Raw genomic sequence first — 20,863 nt, forward strand, 5'->3', positions numbered from 1 at the left:
AGATTGCTTATTTTGTCTTTTTCAGTGGTCAGTGAGAACAAAGAACAATAGGTAGAAAGACACCTTGATGCTAAACTAATAAGATAGCCTAAACAACTGTATCTATATTCATTGAGTCTATGCTATTATTCTGTGTAGATTTTGCTTATAATGATCAAACCTACTTAGCTTTCAACATGTGATATACATAGTAAGCCTTCTATTTTCCCTATTTTCCCTATGGGTTGACATGGCAAGATGGTACGACTATTAAAAAAAAAAAATTAAGTTGTCTGAAAGAGACAGATTGCCTCCAAATCATCTAAGCCTAAAACAAATTGTGATGAGCAGTCTGGTTATCTAGCAGCCCCATCTTGAGCCCTCCCAAAAGTATTCTGCTCATTGGCATACGGTTTTTCTGGGCAACATCTCCCCATCCGAAACATCTTTGCCTACATTGCCACGTCTTCTTCACACACATCCATTAATTTTCCTCTTCTTCATTTCAGTTTGGCTTATTTAAATAGTTGAAGCAAAACACTCTGTATTTATGGCTTCTGTGAAAATGTATTTTATGATATCATGCTAAAACTGTTTAAAAAATAAAAATAAAAAATGCCTGCAGTTTTTCTTCCCTTCTTTTTCTTCTTGTTTGGATGGCACATGTTGAGCTGCTTCATGGAGATATACAGAAAAATCAATTCCTAAGCATAAAATGCAACTCACATTAAGGAAACTGCAAACGATAACTAATTATGATGAGTTGCTATGTAAATCACTCTATGACAGTCCCAGCAATCAATTTCAAACACAAATAGACCAAGCCCTGGCTGGAGAAGGGGATGAGCACCTAACAAGTGTACCAAAAATAATGGTAAGGCTGCCAAGGATAGGTGGAAGGAGGATGGCTACAATCTCCAAGCAAGTTTCCATAGATTTCCTTTCAACTTCCTTCCTTCTTTCTTTCATACATCTAAAGTCTGGTGTTTAATATGACCAGGTAAGGATGGCATACCCTCAAGACTGTATAAGCATCAGAGAAAAAAAATAGTAATTCAGGGACATTCACTAGGCTTGCAATTACTTTGTAAAATGTGCACACAAATGCACTGGAATGGGATCCCTCTGTGTGATCACTACTTGCAAATTTGGGTCACTGCCTGTTATCACCACCCTCTTCTAAGGCTTTCTCTGCAGCTCAGAGGAGGAACTAGAAACTGCATTTCTGAGACTTCCCTTGGCATGTGGTTCTAGGTTAGAATGAGGCAAAGAGAGACCCTGGAGTATGACTTAGAAATCCAGAGAGAAAGAGGAACAAGGCAATGCCTGGGTAGATCTAACGTTTGAAGCGGTGTCCAAGCGGACTTCTTAAGAATCACTCCCACATGGCTGCTGCAGATGGAAAACATCAGTAGGAGGTGCCCAGGTGTTTCTGAGATGTGCAGAAACTTCAGCAAGCTCTTGAGAATCACCAGCCTCCTTACAAGGTTTGGATTCTGGGTGGCGTCCTCCCTGACTGGACCAGCCTCCTGCTCATTCCTTACATTAAACCCCCTCATCATGTGAATCCATAGTGGGTCTTCTATTTTCCCTATCTGAATTCAGACTGATGTGATAGTATCTTCCGTTTTGGTTTTTCAAACGGTCTCTGTTCTTGAATTTATAGATTTGTAATTTAAAATAAGGGAGAGAAAGAGAGTAACAGACAATTCTTTTGACAGAAGAGGTAAGGTCGCTATACTTCACTGCAGTCTTAGCAAAGGCTATAAAAATTCACCCCGGGCAGTGGACATTTCCAGGCCATTTCTCTGCCTGTACTTCCTTCTTCCATCTAGCACAATGCCACAGTCAGTCCTGCATTTGCTTCATATGTCCTGTGTCAAGGACAAATGTCAGGGATGGTCTGGGAATCAAGGACACAGAAATCTGTGTGTTTGTTTTTTATCTTGCCTCTTTCACTGAGTGACTAAGTCTTCCCCAGCAATTCTTGGTGCTTTCTTCTGTTAAATGGAAATAGCAATACCTACCCTCCCTCCTTTATATGGTGTCTTGAGGATGATATGGTCAACTCACTAAATAGAAATGTTCTCCCCAAAAGATGCAGTGGTTTGCTTAAATGCAAATCCCATTTCTAACAGGTACCAGATAAAGAGTGGCAATACCTGATATGCAGGTATATGTTCTATGCACATAACATATTTAAAGAAACATTTCTCCAACAAACACTCCAATGCTCCTTCTAATGTGGATACCCACAGAGGATATAGTAAGCAGACCACCACTAGGTAATAACTGAGATTCTTGATGCCCCATGGTCCCAGTAGACTTCAAAGACATGTTTAGACTTAGAGCAGAATTCTCAGAGAGATTTCAGGTGCACCATTCTAAAACCACATCTCTACCACTGCCTGCACCTTATGGCAGAGTCCAGTCCTTTCTTTGAGAGCTGTTACAAGTAAAATAATCCCCTTAGTTGCTTCAATTCATCCTATTTCTTTCCTACCATCAAAACACCAGAGTTTAAAAATTATGACATTATGACATCAAAATTATTATCTACTTGGAAGTTATACAATGTGGCTAAATGCCGTCGGACAATGAATCAATACATATGGGCCCAACCGTGGTGATTGGGGTTTATGAAAGCAATAGGGTTGAGGTCTGAGGTCCACAGGGCTGGCCTTTCCTTCCCCTATCACTCAATCCCAAAGGACGATGGGTCTCCTTTCTCAGACACAATTAAATTATCTTACAGAGGCATCTAAATTACTGACTTTTCCCCAGGCTTCTACCATTCATCCTTTACTGAACAAATATTTCTTGAGCTTCTAAAAAGCAGGAGGCCCTGTGCCAGGCATTGCAGGTATAGTGGTGAGCAAACAGATACACTATCTTCCATTGTCTCCAATAGCTTACAGCCTGTCCAGGAAGACACTGGAAAATAAAGCCTGAAAAATGAACCCTGACCTAATATAAACGTGTGGGGTGGGATCGGAAAAGTCTCCCTTACAGCTGTGATGCCTGAAGGACACACAGGAGTAAGTGATGTGCAAGAGAAGAAAGATGAGACTCTTTACTCCCTTTAGGGAGCTTTCACTTATGACGATTTCAAGACCTACGTATACTTGACCTCTTTCACACAAAGCAGAATATAAAAAATTGCACTAAGGAGATAGAAACACATATTAGAAGCACCTCAGGAAGGGGACAAATCAATATGGAAAAAAATTCATATAAGTCAAAAAGTATTGTGTATTATTCTCCCTACAATGCATGGGTTAACTGTAAATTATGGATGGAAAAACAAGAGTTTCCCATTTCCTGATAATTATTCTGGGCCCAGATTTCCTTTGCATTTGAATCTACAGTCCTTAAGACATGAATCTTGGGTCTATCATACTCGACATTGGAAGTAACATAAAAGGACAAGTAAAGGGAAAATGGCATGTATAGAAAAATAGCAATTTGCACATGAACTACTGCCCACTGGTTTATGTAGTTGTTGGTGCGGAATAAAAAGAGATTGGGAACTGGATGAATCAAAAAATTATTTGCAAATAGAACTTCCACTTAAGATTTTTTTAGACCACGTTTCAGACATCATGGAGGATTTCACTTGGGCAAGAACTGATGTAATTTGCCTTCACAATGTGAAAGAGCCTCTCTGGATAAGCATTTGTAAGTACTTTCCATAAAGGTATTGATAAATGATAGTCAAATAGTTTGGTGACTTATACAATCAAAAATTTAGAATAATTTCTCTAACTTTAATATAAAAAACAAGGTGGTAATGGGGCACCCAGGTGGCTCAGTCAGTTGAATGTCCAACTCTTGGTTTCAACTCAGGTCTTATCTCATGGATCGTGAGATGGAGCCTGCATTGGGTTCTGAACTCAGTTGAAGATTTTCTCCCTCTGCCCCTCTCCCCACTCATGTGCACTCTTTCTTTCTCTCTCTAAAATAAATATATACATCTTTAAAAAAAAAAAAAAAAAAGTAAGGTGGCATTAAGCAGTTTCATTCTAGGTGCCTAAAAATTGGGCTTTCCCCACTTGCTATCATATGGTTCATGCCAAGCTAAAAAGATCAGTGTCGTCTCTTCCCTACATGGATCAGTCCTATAATAATTCAACCTAAATGAGCTTCTTTGGCTCTCTCTTTAGTGATGTCCGCATGACCACAGGCCCAAAGATCTACCCATCACTTCATGATGCTGACTTGACTTTTTTCACTCTCAGGTCCTTAGCATTGATCAAGCAACCAGAGCATCAAATTTATAGGTGCATTTCTCAGTAAAATTGAGATATCTGTTGCTGGGTCTTTTCAACAGCAATGTTCCCATTGATGCTGGGCTCTGATGTCACTGAAGGGCACGTGTTTTAATTCCAAACCCTTGACCATTTTTTCATATTCCAAATATTCTCAACATACCTTCAAAACTTATATTCTTAAATTCTATTACTCTAAGATTCAGATTTCTTATTTTACCATTACAGTGACAAATGATCTTCATCCTATTATGGAGGCTTATCATTGATCTGATCATGTCCTTCTGTTGTGAAATCTCAATTTCATGGCTAGATCAACTTTTATAAGTAGGCTTAAGGGTTCTGAGCCTTCAGTTCCTTTGTAGTATATTCAATGGGCTATAGATTAAAAATACCTTTATTCAAATATAAGAAACCACTAAATAAATCCATGAGGATATAACACTGGAGTGAATTTGTTATTCAATCAATTGTATAATTTGTTATTATATCTAGATGTAGTATTATTATTTACCTAGGGGAACTCCCCTCCCCTCTCAAAAAAAAGTCTCTACAGGAATATGTTTGACACTTCCATAAGGACATTCAGTGAAGGAGATCTATACATGCTCCTCAAAATATAGCACGCTAGCAGCTAATTGTTCTACCTGCCTTTGAGCAAAGTTGATTTTCACAAAACTGACCCTTAATGAACAGAATCATAATTGAACCAAAATATATGTAAATGCAGAAAAGTTCTACTGTGCTGAGACATCAAAATAGGTAACTGTGATGTCCAAATCACAGACATCTGGAATCCTGCATCATACTCTTGATTATTTCCTGCAGAACAGGAGTGTGCCATTTGCCCAGAGCCCACAGGTCTTCTCTGAGCACTAACTTCATCACTTTCTGAGCCTCTCTACAGCCTTTCTTTCTACCCACCCAGCCTACAACGTAGTTGGCATGACAGACCTGGGACAGTACTTCCTCTGTGTTCCCTAAATGTATGAGGGGAATTTCCTGCTTGTGGAAATACTATTTAAGTATGGAATGCCCTCAAATGAAGCCTGTTCTTACCATTGGAGGGTAGATTCACAATTAAGAAACATGGTTGTCGTCATAACCGGATAAAATAAACAAGTTATACTGTATGGCTCTTCCTGTCCCTTTAGTTGCAACAAAGGTGACCATATAGTCCTTGGTCTAAGCAACCAGCTTAGGAACAAGGCAGTTTTAAGTTATATTCCATGCAAACTCTAGAGATGACAATAGGAATTCAACGCTTTGGAAACACTGAGCAAACCAAATTAATATTTTGGAGATCAGATAATTTAAGGAAAACTGTGCACTGACTCTCTTCAATGTTGCTAGGCAAACTGGAATTCTTTTTAGCTGTAATGTAGAGTTCATTCATTTTGAAATTACAGATTTCAACTATACTACTCCCCAAACAATGATAATTTTTACAAATATTAGTGAGTTTCCCAATTTTCTCCATCACTTTTACTGCAGGTAATGATCTACTTAGCATTTTTTAAGTACTATAATCTCTTTACTTAAAGCAAAAAAAGAAAAAAAATCAAATCATAAAATAATACTTTAGCATGGATTTATTTGCCTTCCCAGTAGACCACCACTAAATTCTGTTTAATATGAGTTAAAATCACTAGGCTTGACAGGTATGGTTTTCTCATCAAGGACTTGAAAAGCACTGTGTTCCTTCTAAAGTGCCAAGACAGCAATAATGAGCCCAGAGCTCTGCATAGCCAAGTGTCCCTCCCTACAACCACTAAGAGCAATAAAAAGCCAAGTTCCTACCTCGGTGATTGGTGAGATCCCTCGAAGCAGCAGGCAGGGGTGTATAGTGGTTCTCTGGAGAAGCTGTGACGCAGTCACTGGAAGCCTGTGTAATAAAAGAAAATGTCAACATGAAGTAACACCAAACGCTAAATGTCTTTATTTACCAAACATGCCTCCTAGGGATCTGGGCCTGGAAGAAATATTATCAACCAAGACTCTCCTTTGGAAGCAGGAGTTGTCTGTGCTGAGATAATGTTCTGGCAAGTGTAGGGTGTCATCCAAATCTTCAAGAAGCCTTGTTACAGGTGAAAGGGCCCTGAGACAAGGGGACCGTTTATTTCATGAACCGAAAGGAGGAAGAAAAGAAAAGGCCAGAAATGGTATAGAGTTTTAGGGTTCCATCACAGGCCTTCTTCCAGTACTTCTCACAGATTAAATGTTAATGACAAGTGGATTTCTCTGGAAACCAGTGAGGACGCTGAGCTTTGTCCTAGGGTGGACGGGAAAAAACGGGGCTGGTCTGTGTGGGCCCCGTCGCACAGACACACACAGAAGCTGAGGGCTCAAGCAGCAGAACGGGACCGTTCTGAAGGATATAAACCACTGTGTATCTTGCAGTTGGGGTTCTGGCTAAGCTTAACCACAACATTGAAAAATTCATCTAAAATTTGGGATGTAGTGGTTATCAATAAAATTTTGCCATTCTAACACCTCAAAGAAAATGATATGAAATATACCTTGAAGATGATTTTTTATTGTACGCAAACAGCTCTTTAACCATCAAACTATATACAGTGTGACCCGTACGTGTAAGTGGTGCTATCTTTCTTTCTCCTCAGCTCTACAGCCATGGGGGATGAGGCCAGGAACAAAGGACTACAGCTATGGGGTCAGTTATCTCTCAGAAACAATGACCAGTCTGTCACATTCAGAGTGTGGCTGCTTATAGCAAAAAGCATCACCACTGCAATTCTTACTGAGACTTCTGAATCAAATACTATTTTTTTTTAAATATCCAAAAAAGAACATCTGCTAGGATCAAAATCCTAAGCTTTCAACCTTTCCAAGCTTCAAGAAAAAGTAAATTTCATTAATGCTACATTTTTCTTTCTGGAATAGGAAATACGTTCTATGGGATATATTTGCCCTGCTAGGAGCAGGCCTTTTTCTCCAAAGAGATTATCTACATTATAGGAATCAAAACTAAGTAGGAGATTAAACCTACTTGCTAGAAAAACCCTTTAAACCCTGCTTCTGACATTTGAGATGTTTGATTAAGCGGCTTTCACTGGAGACTTACAGAAAGAGTTCTGAATGGGGCAGAGTCAGAAGCTCTGTCCCTAAGGTAGAGACAGACTTCAGGTAGCATTACTTCACTCCAGCTCCAAGGGAAATATGTGGTGTTTAAAGCTTGATCCAAGGGTATTGGGTCCAGAAAGATAAAAGTTCAGTCACTAAGAAAATTGTTTTAAAAAGTAGACAAGACTTGCTAGATACTACACCATCAGATATTTAGGATGCTGCAAGAACATAATAGAGTCAGAAATTAGATTAAATTTCAAATACTAAATTCACCACACGTGAATTTGGCAGTTAGGGTCTCCTGGAATCTCCGCGTTATAAATGAGACACAGTGACAGTGTTCTAAATATGGCACCTAGTCAATACTTCTGGCAGGATATATGGGGCAAAGTAATAGGAGTTGTCCTTCCACAGATCTACCACTCTTCCTTAGTAGAAGGCCATAGTTTCTCTCTCTGTCAGTGTTTCTATTCCACCTCAATGCTAAAAAGGCCTACAATTTCAGTATGAGTTTTAGGTTGCTATATTGTGATATTTCTTAGTGCGTTTAATCTCAATTTGGGCTGTTGACAATTTGATGACAGCTTTTCCTAAAATTACTGGAAGAAACTACCTTTCAGCAAATACCTCTGACTGGGCAAAACATTAGAGCTTTATAACCAAGAGTAAAATAGCTATTTACTTTTATTTCCAGTGGTAGTCAAAGCAAAGCTGGTATGGCTCGAGTTCTGTTTCGCAGTCATCATTCTATGCCTAGCGTTTAATTACTTTTCTGCTCAGTGTCCATTTATAAACTTGAGTCATGGAAATGAATCCAGGAAAAGAACAATTCTGCAAAGGGTGCCTTTCAGTTGGAACTTCTATGGCTGGATGTTTAGGGAAACTACTACAAATTAAGATTCTAACTATCAGTTCTTTGACTTGGTTCTTATCAAAATGAAGTCCATGTGATCTTTTCAATTTGTTCCCTGAATATTATGCTTGCAGGCACAATTAAGAAAAGCATGATTATCATATGGAACAAATGGACAAGGCAATGTCTTCAACTTGCACACTACTTGCCCCCAAATAAAGAACTTCCTTGGAACTCCAGTGCCACAATTGGTAGGCATGCATTACTAATACAACAGCGTGAGCAGGACAAAATAAAGAACTTCTCTTGAATATGAAGCAACATACCCATAGTATATCAAGTATGAGATAATAGAAATATAAGTGGAAAAACTTAAATCATGTTTTCTTTTACCTGGATTAAGACGACATACCTAAAATGGGAATAGGGAAATTTGGGTAAATCTGAATCTTTAGAACCACAAATCCTTTCAGATCTTTGAGTCCTTGCCAAATCTCCTAACTATCTATGGCAGAGAATTATACTTTTACATTGTACTTTTTAAATCACTCCTGTCCAAAGATATTTATAACGTCTACAATAAAATATTAGCATCCAGAATACGTATGTCCCTAAATAATTAAAAATACAATAGAAAAATGGACAATGGAAGTATCAGGAAATTCAAAGGAGAGAAAACCTAAGTGGTCAATGAATGAAAGAGAAGATGGTCAAATTCACTAGTCTGAAGAGCAATGCATATTAAAACAAGACACAATTTTTCTACTTGCCATATTGGCAAACTTTCAAGTCTTGCAACAAGCGCCAAGGAGAATAAAGAGAAAGAACTTTTATCCTCTTGTTCCTTGCCATTGGGAATGGAGACTCGTTCAACTACTTTGCAGAGTAATTTAGCAATATCTAATAAAATTGAAAATTGGTACAGCAACTCCATTTCAAAAGTATACACTAAAAATTTCATTCAGTTCTATGAAGTAGAACATAAAACAGGGTTTATTGCATGATTATTTAGAACAGAATAAATTGGAAGTAGTTCAAATGCCTGTCAATGAGGAAAATGGATAAATAAAATGTTATAAATTCATATGACAGAATAATATTTAGCATTTAAAAGTAATAAACCTGATTTAGGTATCTCAACTTGAATAGGTCTAAAATTTTAACACAGAGTGAAAATACAAGTTGCGAAATGGTAAATGTGGTATAATATTTATATATGTGTAGTTCTTTGACATCATGTTTGTATGGAAACATCTAAAAATTATACAAGTTAAACACTATATTCATGAAAATGGTTGTCTCTGCCAGAAGACAGAATAATAGGACCGGGACTAACAGGGTGGGAGGACCTTCAAGTATATATAAAAGATTTATTTATTTTATTTAAAGACAAGGCTTAGAAACAAATATGTCAAAATATTAGAAAATACAAATTCTGTCCCTTGCCATTGGCAAGGTAATTACATGTGTTCATTATTTTTCAACTTTTCCACATTTTTGAAATTTCTCAAAATTAAACAAAAAAATTGAAAAAGAAAAACAAGGTTCCTGTGTCCTCTCTGATCCATACCATCCTATATTTATATGAACCCATAAGAAGAGGAAATTTCTTCTAACGACTTCCCAGCACTTGCACAGCATGGATTAAGGCCACTTATGGTTGTTTTTTTGCAATGAACTATCCCATTTCTGTTTTTCCTAAGGCTGCTGAGTGTGACAATAGATTGGAAAAAGCTGCTAAATAATAGTAAATATGTTATCCCCTTCACACCAAGGCTTGAAATGCTCATGCCAGCCTGGTAAGTCCTTCTGCCTAAGATTTGTCAAAGTATACTAAAGATTTCTGTCCTCTTTCCCTACTCACAATTGGGGAGTTCCTGATAATTTTTTAAACTCACATCAGTAATGATAATAGTCATGAATATACTGCACACTGCAATTTCCATAATGCAGGAAGGAAGGGAGAACTTTGGCAACCTCACTGGAAAAGAGTCAATGGAAGTATAGTACATTCCATAAGAAACTTGCAAAGTGAGAATTTCACTCAGTGGTTGCAGGAAACAAATGCCTTCAGAGGAGTATATAAAATTCAAGTCCCTTCCCACTGAGTGCATTCCATGGAAACCTGCATTCCAGTGGATATTTCTGAACATCATGGATGCCCTGAAGGAATATGATACAGACCACAGGAGGAGTGATTTGGCAGGCTTCAAAACAAGAAGGGGGCAGCTACAAAGTTGTTTAATAGCCATAAATCTCTTACTATTTTTCGCAAAATACCATCTAAGACCACATCTCTACAACTCATTCCCCATTACTCAGCTCAAGTGGAGCACTTTGGCATGCTCACTCACCCTTAAATCATACACAGTATAAAGTGATCCTGGGTCTGGGAAATTTGTCAGCCTCCTTCAAGTAAAAGCAATCTTCACTTTTCATCACAACTCATTCCCTGAAACTGTGGTATAAAGCTGACTCTTCTAAAAACATTTATTTTCTTTCATAAGAAAAAGCATCACTCATTTAGTTATCATGTATTTAATAACCACCTACTATATGCCAAGCCCTGTGCTGAGAATACCAAGAAAAATAAAATGAAGGATTTGGTTGCATTCCTGACTCATCAAAAAAAGAAAAAAGAAAAAAGAAAGGATAACCATGATTAATACTACTTATTAAGAGTCACCGACTAGTAGCATGACCCCCCATACTCTGTATTATCATGGAAATTTGTCCCTGACCACTATCATGACACATGAAGACATGAAACAGTGATTATGTCCTTGCTTGTTTCTTATTCATCCTAAGAGAGAGCTTTCAAGATTAACTGTATTAACTTTCCAAGATTAACTATACTATTAACCCTTGTACCCAACACACTGCCAGAAATATAGGAAGAAGTCAGTGCATGGTGACTGAATGAATAAAAAATTTTAATGTCAAAGATAAAATGGGCTATACAATGATTATAATTCAACACAACACATGTGAGCCACGTTGCCAGAATCAAAGGTGAAAATTTGCCATCACCTGAAAGATTAAGTTAGAAGCCAAAGAACCCACCACAGAAGGAGACTCCTGAACTGCTCCCAGGTGAAAGCACCATGCTTTTCATTGTGAAGTAAGACAGAAAGTCTCATGACAGACACATTGGGTTGGGGACAGCAGAGGAGTTTAGGAGCAGAAATGGCCCTATATTGTCAGAGCCAGAGGTCAAGAAATGGGGAGGGAATGAAAAACAGTAAGGTAGGGGGAAGAGCAAGGTGGCGGAGGAGTGGGAAATCTAAATTTCATTGGGTCCTAGAAGTTCAGCTAGATAGCTCTCAAACCATTTGGAACACCTACAAACTCAACAGATCAAAGAGAAGGAGAGCAGCAATTCTATGAACAGAAAATCAAGCACTTATGGAAGGTAGGACCTGCAGAGAAGTGAATCCCAGGTGATATACAGGAAAAGAGACTGCAGGGGGAGGGGCCAGCTCCTGGAAAGTGGTAGGGCAGTCCAGCACAAAATCAGAACTTTTAGAAGTCTGCTCCATTGAGGGATGGCACTCCACAGGCTAAGCGGGGGAGGTGGAGCCTTCACAGGGACAATGTGGTCTCAGGACCTGCAGGGTCATAAAAAGACCAGGGGTGCTTGAGGGTGGCAGAGCTCTCAGGTATCAGAGCAGGGAAGCTGGCTGCAGAGACAGAGCTGCCAGCTCAGGATACCTTAAGTGGTAATCCAAAGCACAGTCAGGTCACTGCTCTTCAAGCAAGGACCCCAAAAGTGGCAGATCTAGGAAAACCCGCTCCTTTCTCCTCTGGGAAAAGCACACGGGACCGGGTGCAGGAATCGGCTGTGTTTGGAGACTCCCAAGGGGCCATGCACCAGAGACTGAAACACTCAGTCACAGGCTGGATAAGCACAGAGTGCGGCCACAGACCAGGGAGGTGTGAGTGATTGACTGCTTTTATCTGAGGGTGCACTGAGGAATGGGACTCCAAGCTCTTGGCTCCTCTGGGCTGGAGATTGGGAGGCCACCACTTTCATTCTACTCCTCCAAAGCTCTACAGAAAGCATTCAGGGAATAAAAGCTCCCAGAGTGAACTCGAGCAGATTACTTAGCCGGGCCCCTGGCAAGGGTGGTGCAATTCCATCTCAGGCAAAGACATTTGTGAATCACTGCAATCACAGGCCCCGCCCCCAGAAGAACAGCAAGAACACCCAGCCAAGACCAAGTTCACAGATCAATGAGAACTGCAAAACTCCAGAGCTTGCAGAATGCAACACATAGAATTCATGGATTTTTCTCCATGATTCTTTAGTCTTCCAAAGTTAAATTTCTTAAATTTTATTTTTTTCTTGTTCTATTTTAAAAAAAATTATCTATTTTAACCTGTTTAAACTATTTTATCAATACCTTTTTAAAAAACCTTTTTAAATTTTCATTGTTATAGTCTTATTCTGACTTATTTTCTCTATACATATAGGATTTTCTTTCTTTAAAATTTGGGGTACAGTTTCTTCTAAGAGATCAAAATACACCCTAAATCTAGTGCATGGCTTTGTTCTAGTCTCCAGCCTGATCACATTCTTTCCTCTTTTTTCTTTTTTTCAACCAACTTCTTATCTTATCAATTCCTTTTCTAGAATCTTTTAAAATTTTCATCTTTATGGTCATATTCCATCCCTTCACCATGTTTACCCTTATTTTTGTATCTATAAGTTTTCCTTTCTTTAAAATTTGGGGAGGCAGGGACGCCTAGGTGGCTCAGTGGGTTAAGCTTCTGCCTTCAAGTCAGGTGATGATCCTGGGATCCTGGGATCAAGCCCTGCATCGGGCTCTGTGCTCAGGAGGGGGGCTTGTTTCCCTCTCCCCCTCTGCCTGCTTCTCTGTCTACTTGTGATCTCTCTCTCTCTCTGTCAAATAAATAAAATCTTTAAAATTTGGGGAGGAGTTTCTTCTAACAGACCAAAATACATGCAAAATCAAGTTTGTGGCCCTGTTCTATTCTATATATATATATATATATAAAATAATTTTTCAATTAAATATTATAAAATAATAAAATAATATTTTTATTTTTATTTTTTATTTATATATATAATATATAAATATTAAATATATATATATATACCCCCCCTTTCTTCCCCCCCGTTTCTTTCTATATATGTTTCCCCCCCCCCCCCGTTTCTTCTCTCCCAGTTTTGAGTCTCTTCTGATTTGGTTAGTGTATATTTTTCTGGGGCCATTTTTATCTTTTTAGTATTTTGTTCTCTCATTCATCTATTCTTTTCTGGATGAAATGACAAGGCAGAAAAACTCACCTCAAAAAAAAAAAAAAAAAGAACAAAAGGTACTACCGATGGCTAGGGACCTAATCAATATGGACATTAGTAAGATGTCAGAATTAGAGTTCAGAATGACAATTATAAAAGTGCTATGTGTGCTTGAAAAAAGCACGGAAGATACTAGAGAATCCCTTTCCGGAGAAATAAAATCCCTTTCTGGAGAAATGAAGGAACTAAAATCTAACCAAGATGAAATAAAAAAGTGCTTAATGAGGTACAATGAAAAAAATGGAGGCTCTTACTGGTAGGATAGATAAGGCAGAAGAGAGAATTAATAATATAGAAGACCAAATGATGGAGAATAAAGAAGTTGAGAAAAAGAGAGATAAACAATTACTGGACCATGAAGGGAGAATTCGAGAGATAAGTGATATCATAAGATGAAACGATATTAGAATAATTGGGATCCCAGAAAAAGAAGAAACAGTGAGAGGGGCAGAAGATATATTGGAGCAAATTATAGCAGAGAATTTCCCTAATCTGGTGAGGAAAAAGCATCAAAATCCAGGAGCACAGAGAATTTCCCTCAAAATCAATAAAAATAGGTCAACACCCCATCATCTAATAGTAAAAATTACAAGTCTCAATGACAAAGAGAAAATCCTGAACACACTTTGGGACAAGAGCTCTGTAATCTACAGTGGTAGAAGTATTAGATTGGCAGCAGACCTATCCACAGAAATGTGGCAGGCCAGAAAGGACTGGCATCCTATATTCAGAGCACTAAATGAGAAAATCATGCAGCCAAGAATACTATATCCAGCTAGGCTATCATGAGAGATTTTAAAAAGCTTCCAGGACAAACAAAAACTAAAAGAATTTGCAAACACCAAACATTCCTACAGAAAATATTGAAAGGGGTCCTCTAACCTAAGAGAGAGCCTAAAAGTAACAGACCAGAAAGGAACAGAGACAATATACAGTAACAGTCACCTTACAGTCAGTACAATGACACTAAATTCATATCTTTCAGTAGTTACCCTGAATGTAAATGTGCTAAATGTCCCAATCAAAAGACACAGGGTATCACAATGGATTAAAAACAAACAAATAAACAAAAAACCAACTGATATGCTGTCTGCAACAAACTCATTTTAGGCCCAAAGACACCTTCAGATTTAATGTGAGGGGTGGAAAACAATTTACCATACTAATGGACATCAAAAGAAAACTGGGGTGGCAATCCTTATATCAGATAAATTAGATTTTAAGACAAAGACTATAATGAGAGATGAGGAAGGACACTATATCATACTCAAAGGGTCTGTCCAAGAAGATCTAACAATTTTAAATATCTATGCCCTTAACATGGGCTCAGCCAACTCTATAAACCAATTAATAACAAAATCAAAGAAACACATCAAGAATAATACAGTAACAGTAGGAGACTTTAACACCCCCCTCACTGACATGGACAGATCATCCAAGCAGAAGATCAAGAAAAGGAAATAGAGGCCTTAAATGACACAGTGGGCATCTGTGGAGGACTTCACAGTTATATTCAGAACATTCCAACCCAAAGCAACAGAATACAAATTCTTCTCTAGTGCACATGGAATATTCTCCAGAATAGATCACATCCTGGGTCACAAATCAGGTCTCAACCAGTACCAAAAGACTGGGATCCTTCCCTGCATATTTTCAGACCACAATGCTCTGAAGCTAGAACTCAATCACAAGAGGAAAGTTGGAAAGAACTCAAATACATGGAAGCTAAAGAGCATCCTGCTAAAGAATGAATGGGTCAACCAGGAAATTAAGGAAGAATTGAAAAAATTCATGGAAACAAAAGAACACACAACTGTTCAAAATCTTTGGGACACAGCAAAGGTGGTACTAAGATGAAAGTATACAGCAAAACAAGCCTTTCACAAGAAATAAGAAAGGTCTCAAGTATACAACCTAGCCCTACACCTAAAGGAGTTAGAGAAAGAAGACCAAAGAAAGCCTAAACCCAGCAGAAGACAAATAATAAAGATCAGAGTAGAAATCAATGAAAAGAAACCAAAAGAACAGTAGAATAAATCAACAAATCTAGGAGCTGGTTCTTTGAAAGAATTAATAAGACTGATAAACCCCTGGCCAGACTTATCAAAAAGAAAACAGAAATGACCCAAATTAATAGAATCATGAATGAAAGAGGAGAGATCACAACCAATACCAAAGAAATACAAACAATTAGAAGAACATATTATAAGCAACTATATGCCAGCAAATTTGACAATCTGGAAGAAATGGATGCATTCCTAGAGACATATAAACTACCAAAACTGAACCAGGAAGAAATAGAAAACCTGAACAGACCCATAACCATTAAGGAGATTGAAGCAGTCATCAAAAATCTCCCAACAAACCAGAGCCCAGGGCCAGATGGCTTTGCAGGGAAATTCTACCAAATTTTTAAAGAATTAATACTTATTCTCCTGAAACTCTTCCAAAAAATAGAAATGGAAGGAAAACTTCCATTCCAAACTCATTTTATGAGGCCAGCATTACCTTGATCCCAAAGCCAGACAAAGACCCCATCAAAAAGAATTACAGACCAATATCTCTGATGAACATAGATGCCAAAATTCTCACCAAAATACTAGCCAATAGAATCCAACAGTACATTATAAGGATTATTCACCAAGACCAAGTGGGATTTATTCCTGGGCTGCAACATCTGTAAATCAATCAATGTGATATAATACATTAATAAAGGAAAGAACAAGAACCATATGATACTCTCAATAGATGCTGAAAAAGATTCGACAAAACATAACATCCTTTCTTGATCAAAACTCCTCACAGTGTAGGGATAGTGAGTACAAACCTCAATATCATAAAGGCCATTTATGAAAAACCTACAGGGAATATCATTCTCAATGGGGAAAACTGAGAGCTTTCCCCTAATTTCAGGAACATGGCAGGGCTGTCTACTATCACTTCTGTTGTTCGACATAGTAGTAGAAGTCCTAGCCTCAGCAATCAGACAACAAAAAGAAACTAAAGGCATCCAAATCATCAAAGAAGAAGTCAAACTCTCACTCTTTGCAGATTATATGATACTTTATGTGGAACACCCAAAATACTCCACTCCAAAACTCCTAGAACTCATATAGGAATTCAGGAAAGTGTCAAGATATAAAATCAGTTGCATTTCTATACAGCAACAGCAAGACAAAAGAAAGAGAAATTAAGGAGTCGATCCCATTTACAACTGCACCCAAAACTGTAACATACCTGGGAATAAACCTAATCAAAGAGGCAAAGAATCTGTACTCAGAAAACTATAAAGTACTCATGAAAGAAATTGAGAAAGACACATAGAAATGGAAAAATGTTCCATGCTCATAGATTGGAAGAACAAATATTGTGAAAATGTCTATGCTACCTAGAATAATCCACACATTTAATGTAAGCCCTATCAAAATACCATCAATTTTTTTCAAAGAAATGGAAAAAATAATCCTAAAATTTATAGGGAACCAGAAAAGACCCCGGATAGCCAGAGGAATGCTGAAACAGAAAACCAAAGTTGGTGGCATCACAATTCCAGACTTCAAGCTCTATTACAAAGCTGTCATCATCAAGACAGTATGGTACTGGCACAAAAACAGACACAAAGATCAATGGAACAGAATAGAGAGTCCAGAAATGGACCCTCAACTCTATGGCCAGCTAATCTTTGACAAAGCAGGAGGAAATGTCCAATCGAAAAAAGACAGCCTCTTCAACAAATGGTGTTGGGAAAATTGGACAGCCACATGCAGAAGAATGAAACTGGACCATTCTTACACCACACACACAAAAAACAGACTCAAAATGTATGAAAGTCCTCAATGTGAGACAGGAATCCATCAAAATCCTTGAGGAGGACACAGGCAGCAACCTCTTTGACCTCAGCTGCAGCAACATCTTCCTAGAAACATTGCCAAAGGCAAGGGAAGCAATGGCAAAAATGAACTATTGGGACTTCATCAAGATAAAAGCTTTTGTACAGCAAAAGAAACAGTCAACAAAACCAAAAGACAACCAACGGAATGGGAGAAGATACTTACAAATGACCTATCAGATAAAGGGCTAGTATCCAAAATCTATAAAGAACTTATCAAACTCAACACCCAAAGAACAAATAATCCAATCAAGAAATAGGGCAGAGGACATGCACATACATTTCTGCAAAGAAGACATCCAAATGGCCAAGAGACACATGAAAAAGTGCTCAACATCACTCAGCATCAGGGAAATACTAATCAAAACCACAGTGAGATACCACCTCACACCAGTCAGAATGGCTAATATTAATAAGTCAGGAAATGACAGATGTTGGTGAGGATGTGGAGAAAGGGGAACCCTCCTACACTGTTGGTGGGAACACAAGCTGACGCAGCCACTCTGGAAAACAGTATAGAGGTTCCTCAAAAAGTTGAAAATAGAGCCATCCTATAACCCAGCAATCGCATTATTATAAAGATATAAATGTAGTCATCCGAAGGAGCACAGCAATGTCCACAATAGCCAAACTATGGAAAGAAACTAGATGTCCATCAACAGATGAATGGATAAAGTAGATGTGAAACACACACACACACACACACACACACACATATATACATACATATACATACATATATATACATATATATATATATATAGCAAATGGCAGGATTTCATTTTTTGATGGCTGCATAGTAGTTCATGATATATATATCATGAACTACTATATGTATATATATATACATGATATATATATATCATGAACTACTATGTATAGTATATATGCATATATATACTATGATATATATATCATGAACTACTATATGTGTATATATATACATATGTATATGTATATATATACATTATATATATATATATATACACACACACACACACACACATATATCATGCAGCCATCAAAAAAATGAAATCCTGCCATTTGCAATGACATAGATAGAACTAGGGGATATTATGCTAAGTGAAATAAGTCAATCAGAGAAAGACAATTATTATATGATCTCTCTGATATGAGGAATTTGAGAGGCAGGGCAGGGGGTTGTGGGGGAAGGGAGGGAAAAGATGAAACAAGATGGGCCCAGGAAGAGAGACAAACCATAAGAGACTCTTAATCTCAGGAAACAAACTAAGCGTTGCTGGGGGGGAAAGAGGGAGGGATAGGGTGGTTGGGTTATGGACATTGTGGAGGGTACATGCTATGGTGAGTGCTGTGAATTGTGTAAGACTGATAATTCACAGACCTGTACCCCTGAGGTAAAAAATACATTATATATTAATTAAAAAAAAAAACAATAAGGTAGGCATAAGGCTGAGTCAATAACCAAGGGATTAAGAAATATACCAAGGTGGCAAAAGGCAGACTCTGGGCAAGAGCACAGCATGCCGCTGAGTGAGGAAACTGAAGGCTAGTTCAAGCTAAGGTCAGTCAGAGGAGGGCTAGGGAGCCAAAGACTTCTCTGAAATAAGGAAGCCCCTTGAAGGCAACAGCTTGAAGCTTCCCATTGCTTCTTTCTGTATAAAGGGGTCCAGTTCATTCAGTACCTAAAATGGCATCAGGCCCAGAGTTATAGTTTGGATATTTGTTGGGGTACCTGGGTGGCTCAGTTGGTTAAGTGTCTGCCTTCAGGTCAGGTCACTGTCCCAGGGTCCTGGGATTGAGCCCCTGCATCGGGATCCCTGCTCAGTGGGGAGCCTGCTTTCCCCTTCCCCACTCCCTCTGCTTTTATTCCCTATCTCTCTCTCTCTCTGTCAAATAAATAAATAAAATCTTTAAAAAAAAGAAAAAAGAAAAACAAATATCTGTGGAAGAATGGAGGAAGGGAGGGAAAAAAGAAAAGAAAAACAAAACCAAAGTTGGCTTTGGAATAGAAAAAGAAGGACTGTGGCTTGGACATTCTGTGGGTTATTACATAAATAATGAAATCATAGAAAGTAGAAGATGTAAAAGATGTTACAAATCTTTTTAGATTTGTAGAGCAGTGGCTTCCAAAATATTTTTTAGCAGCCACTAACATAGCAGAAGGAAAAATAAAAATTTAAATATTGGGCATTATGGAAATAATCATGATTTCTTATGGCAAACAAATAAAACTATATATAATATAAAAGAGGGAGAAATATGTCAAGATTTTTATTATATAATGTTAAGTAAACATATTAAAATTATACATATGCCATGATTTTTAAAATACAAGACTTACAACAGGTAAAAGCTAATAAGCAAAGATTAAAGGTTTTTGTTGGGGCATCTGGGTGGCTCAATGGGTTTAAGCATCTGACTCTTGGTTTCAGTTCAGGTCATCATCTCAGGGTCATGAACTCAGTGCTATAAGATCCAGGCCCACACGGAGTCCCATGTGGGGGGTCTGCACAGAGTCTGCTTGGGATTCTCTCCCTTTCCTTCGCCTTCCTTCTCTGCCCACCCCTCTCCCCCATGTGCCCATGCTTGCTCTCTCTCTAAAATAAAAATAAATAGAATCTTTTTAAAAATGATTTTTGTTAATGTGATTTAGAGTGATTTGATTTTTCAACTTTCTTTTAATTACATCATTGCTTCTTACAATTAAAATATTTAAAATTTAAATATTTAAAATCCTAACTATATATGAGGGCTGATATGAAACGATGGAATTTTCCATCAAGTGTCTTTCCAACCTCTCCCATTGGAGTGAGGAGAGGTGGACAAAGAGGAGGGAATAATTAAGGGTAAGGAAGAAAAAGAAGGGGATTGGAAAGAGAGGAGGCAAAGTGTGGCCAAAGAGCGAATATTTTCTGAATTCATCCTAAGTGCTAATGGTTTTCCTGTGTATAAGGTAAGTCCAATTATTACCCTCATTTGAGAAATAAGAAAACAGAGAGGTAGGATAAGTAACCTGTTCAAAGTTACACAGTTCTAAAGTCCACAATGTGGTTAAGAACCAAGTTAGAAGGCTAAAGCCCTCCAAAGCCCAAGGTGTTTCTCCAGTGCCACCCTCTGTCTGCATTGGGGGCCTCAAGTTTTTTTATGGTACTCCTCTCCTGACCATAACTTACTTACCTTTGCCCCATACCACTGTCAGCAGGGCCCTATCTGGTCCTTTCTGGTAAGAATATAGACTTCAAGAACACAGGGACCAAGACCTAACCTGAGAGTGAATGACTTACAGCCTCTAAGACAGGAACTTCTTGAACCATCAAATGAGAGAGCATTTACCAAAAAAAAAAAAAAAAAAAGGGTAATTTTAAAAGCACGATATCCTGCCTATAAACAAATAATCACGTTTGACTACAGCAATATGATAAAACACAACATTTTTCTTCTAATTATTAATCCTTGCTAAAAATTTCATTTTTGTCATATGCTCA

The 20,863-nt window shown here is 38.0% G+C and overlaps 1 protein-coding gene across 1 annotated transcript in view; it reads right to left on the minus strand.

Moving 5' to 3' along the window:
• Nucleotides 1-20,863, minus strand: part of LRMDA (leucine rich melanocyte differentiation associated) — a 1,038,240-nt gene that overhangs the window by 194,958 nt on the left and 822,419 nt on the right. Inside the window, exon 6 of the mRNA XM_032839426.1 lies at nucleotides 6,048-6,132. Coding sequence (XP_032695317.1) covers nucleotides 6,048-6,132 — 85 coding nt within the window. The remainder of the gene's footprint in view (nucleotides 1-6,047; nucleotides 6,133-20,863) is intronic.

Source organism: Lontra canadensis, unplaced genomic scaffold (assembly GCF_010015895.1).
Source record: "Lontra canadensis isolate GAN:19392208 unplaced genomic scaffold, GSC_riverotter_1.0 scaffold3, whole genome shotgun sequence".
NCBI classification, from domain to species: domain Eukaryota; kingdom Metazoa; phylum Chordata; class Mammalia; order Carnivora; family Mustelidae; genus Lontra; species Lontra canadensis.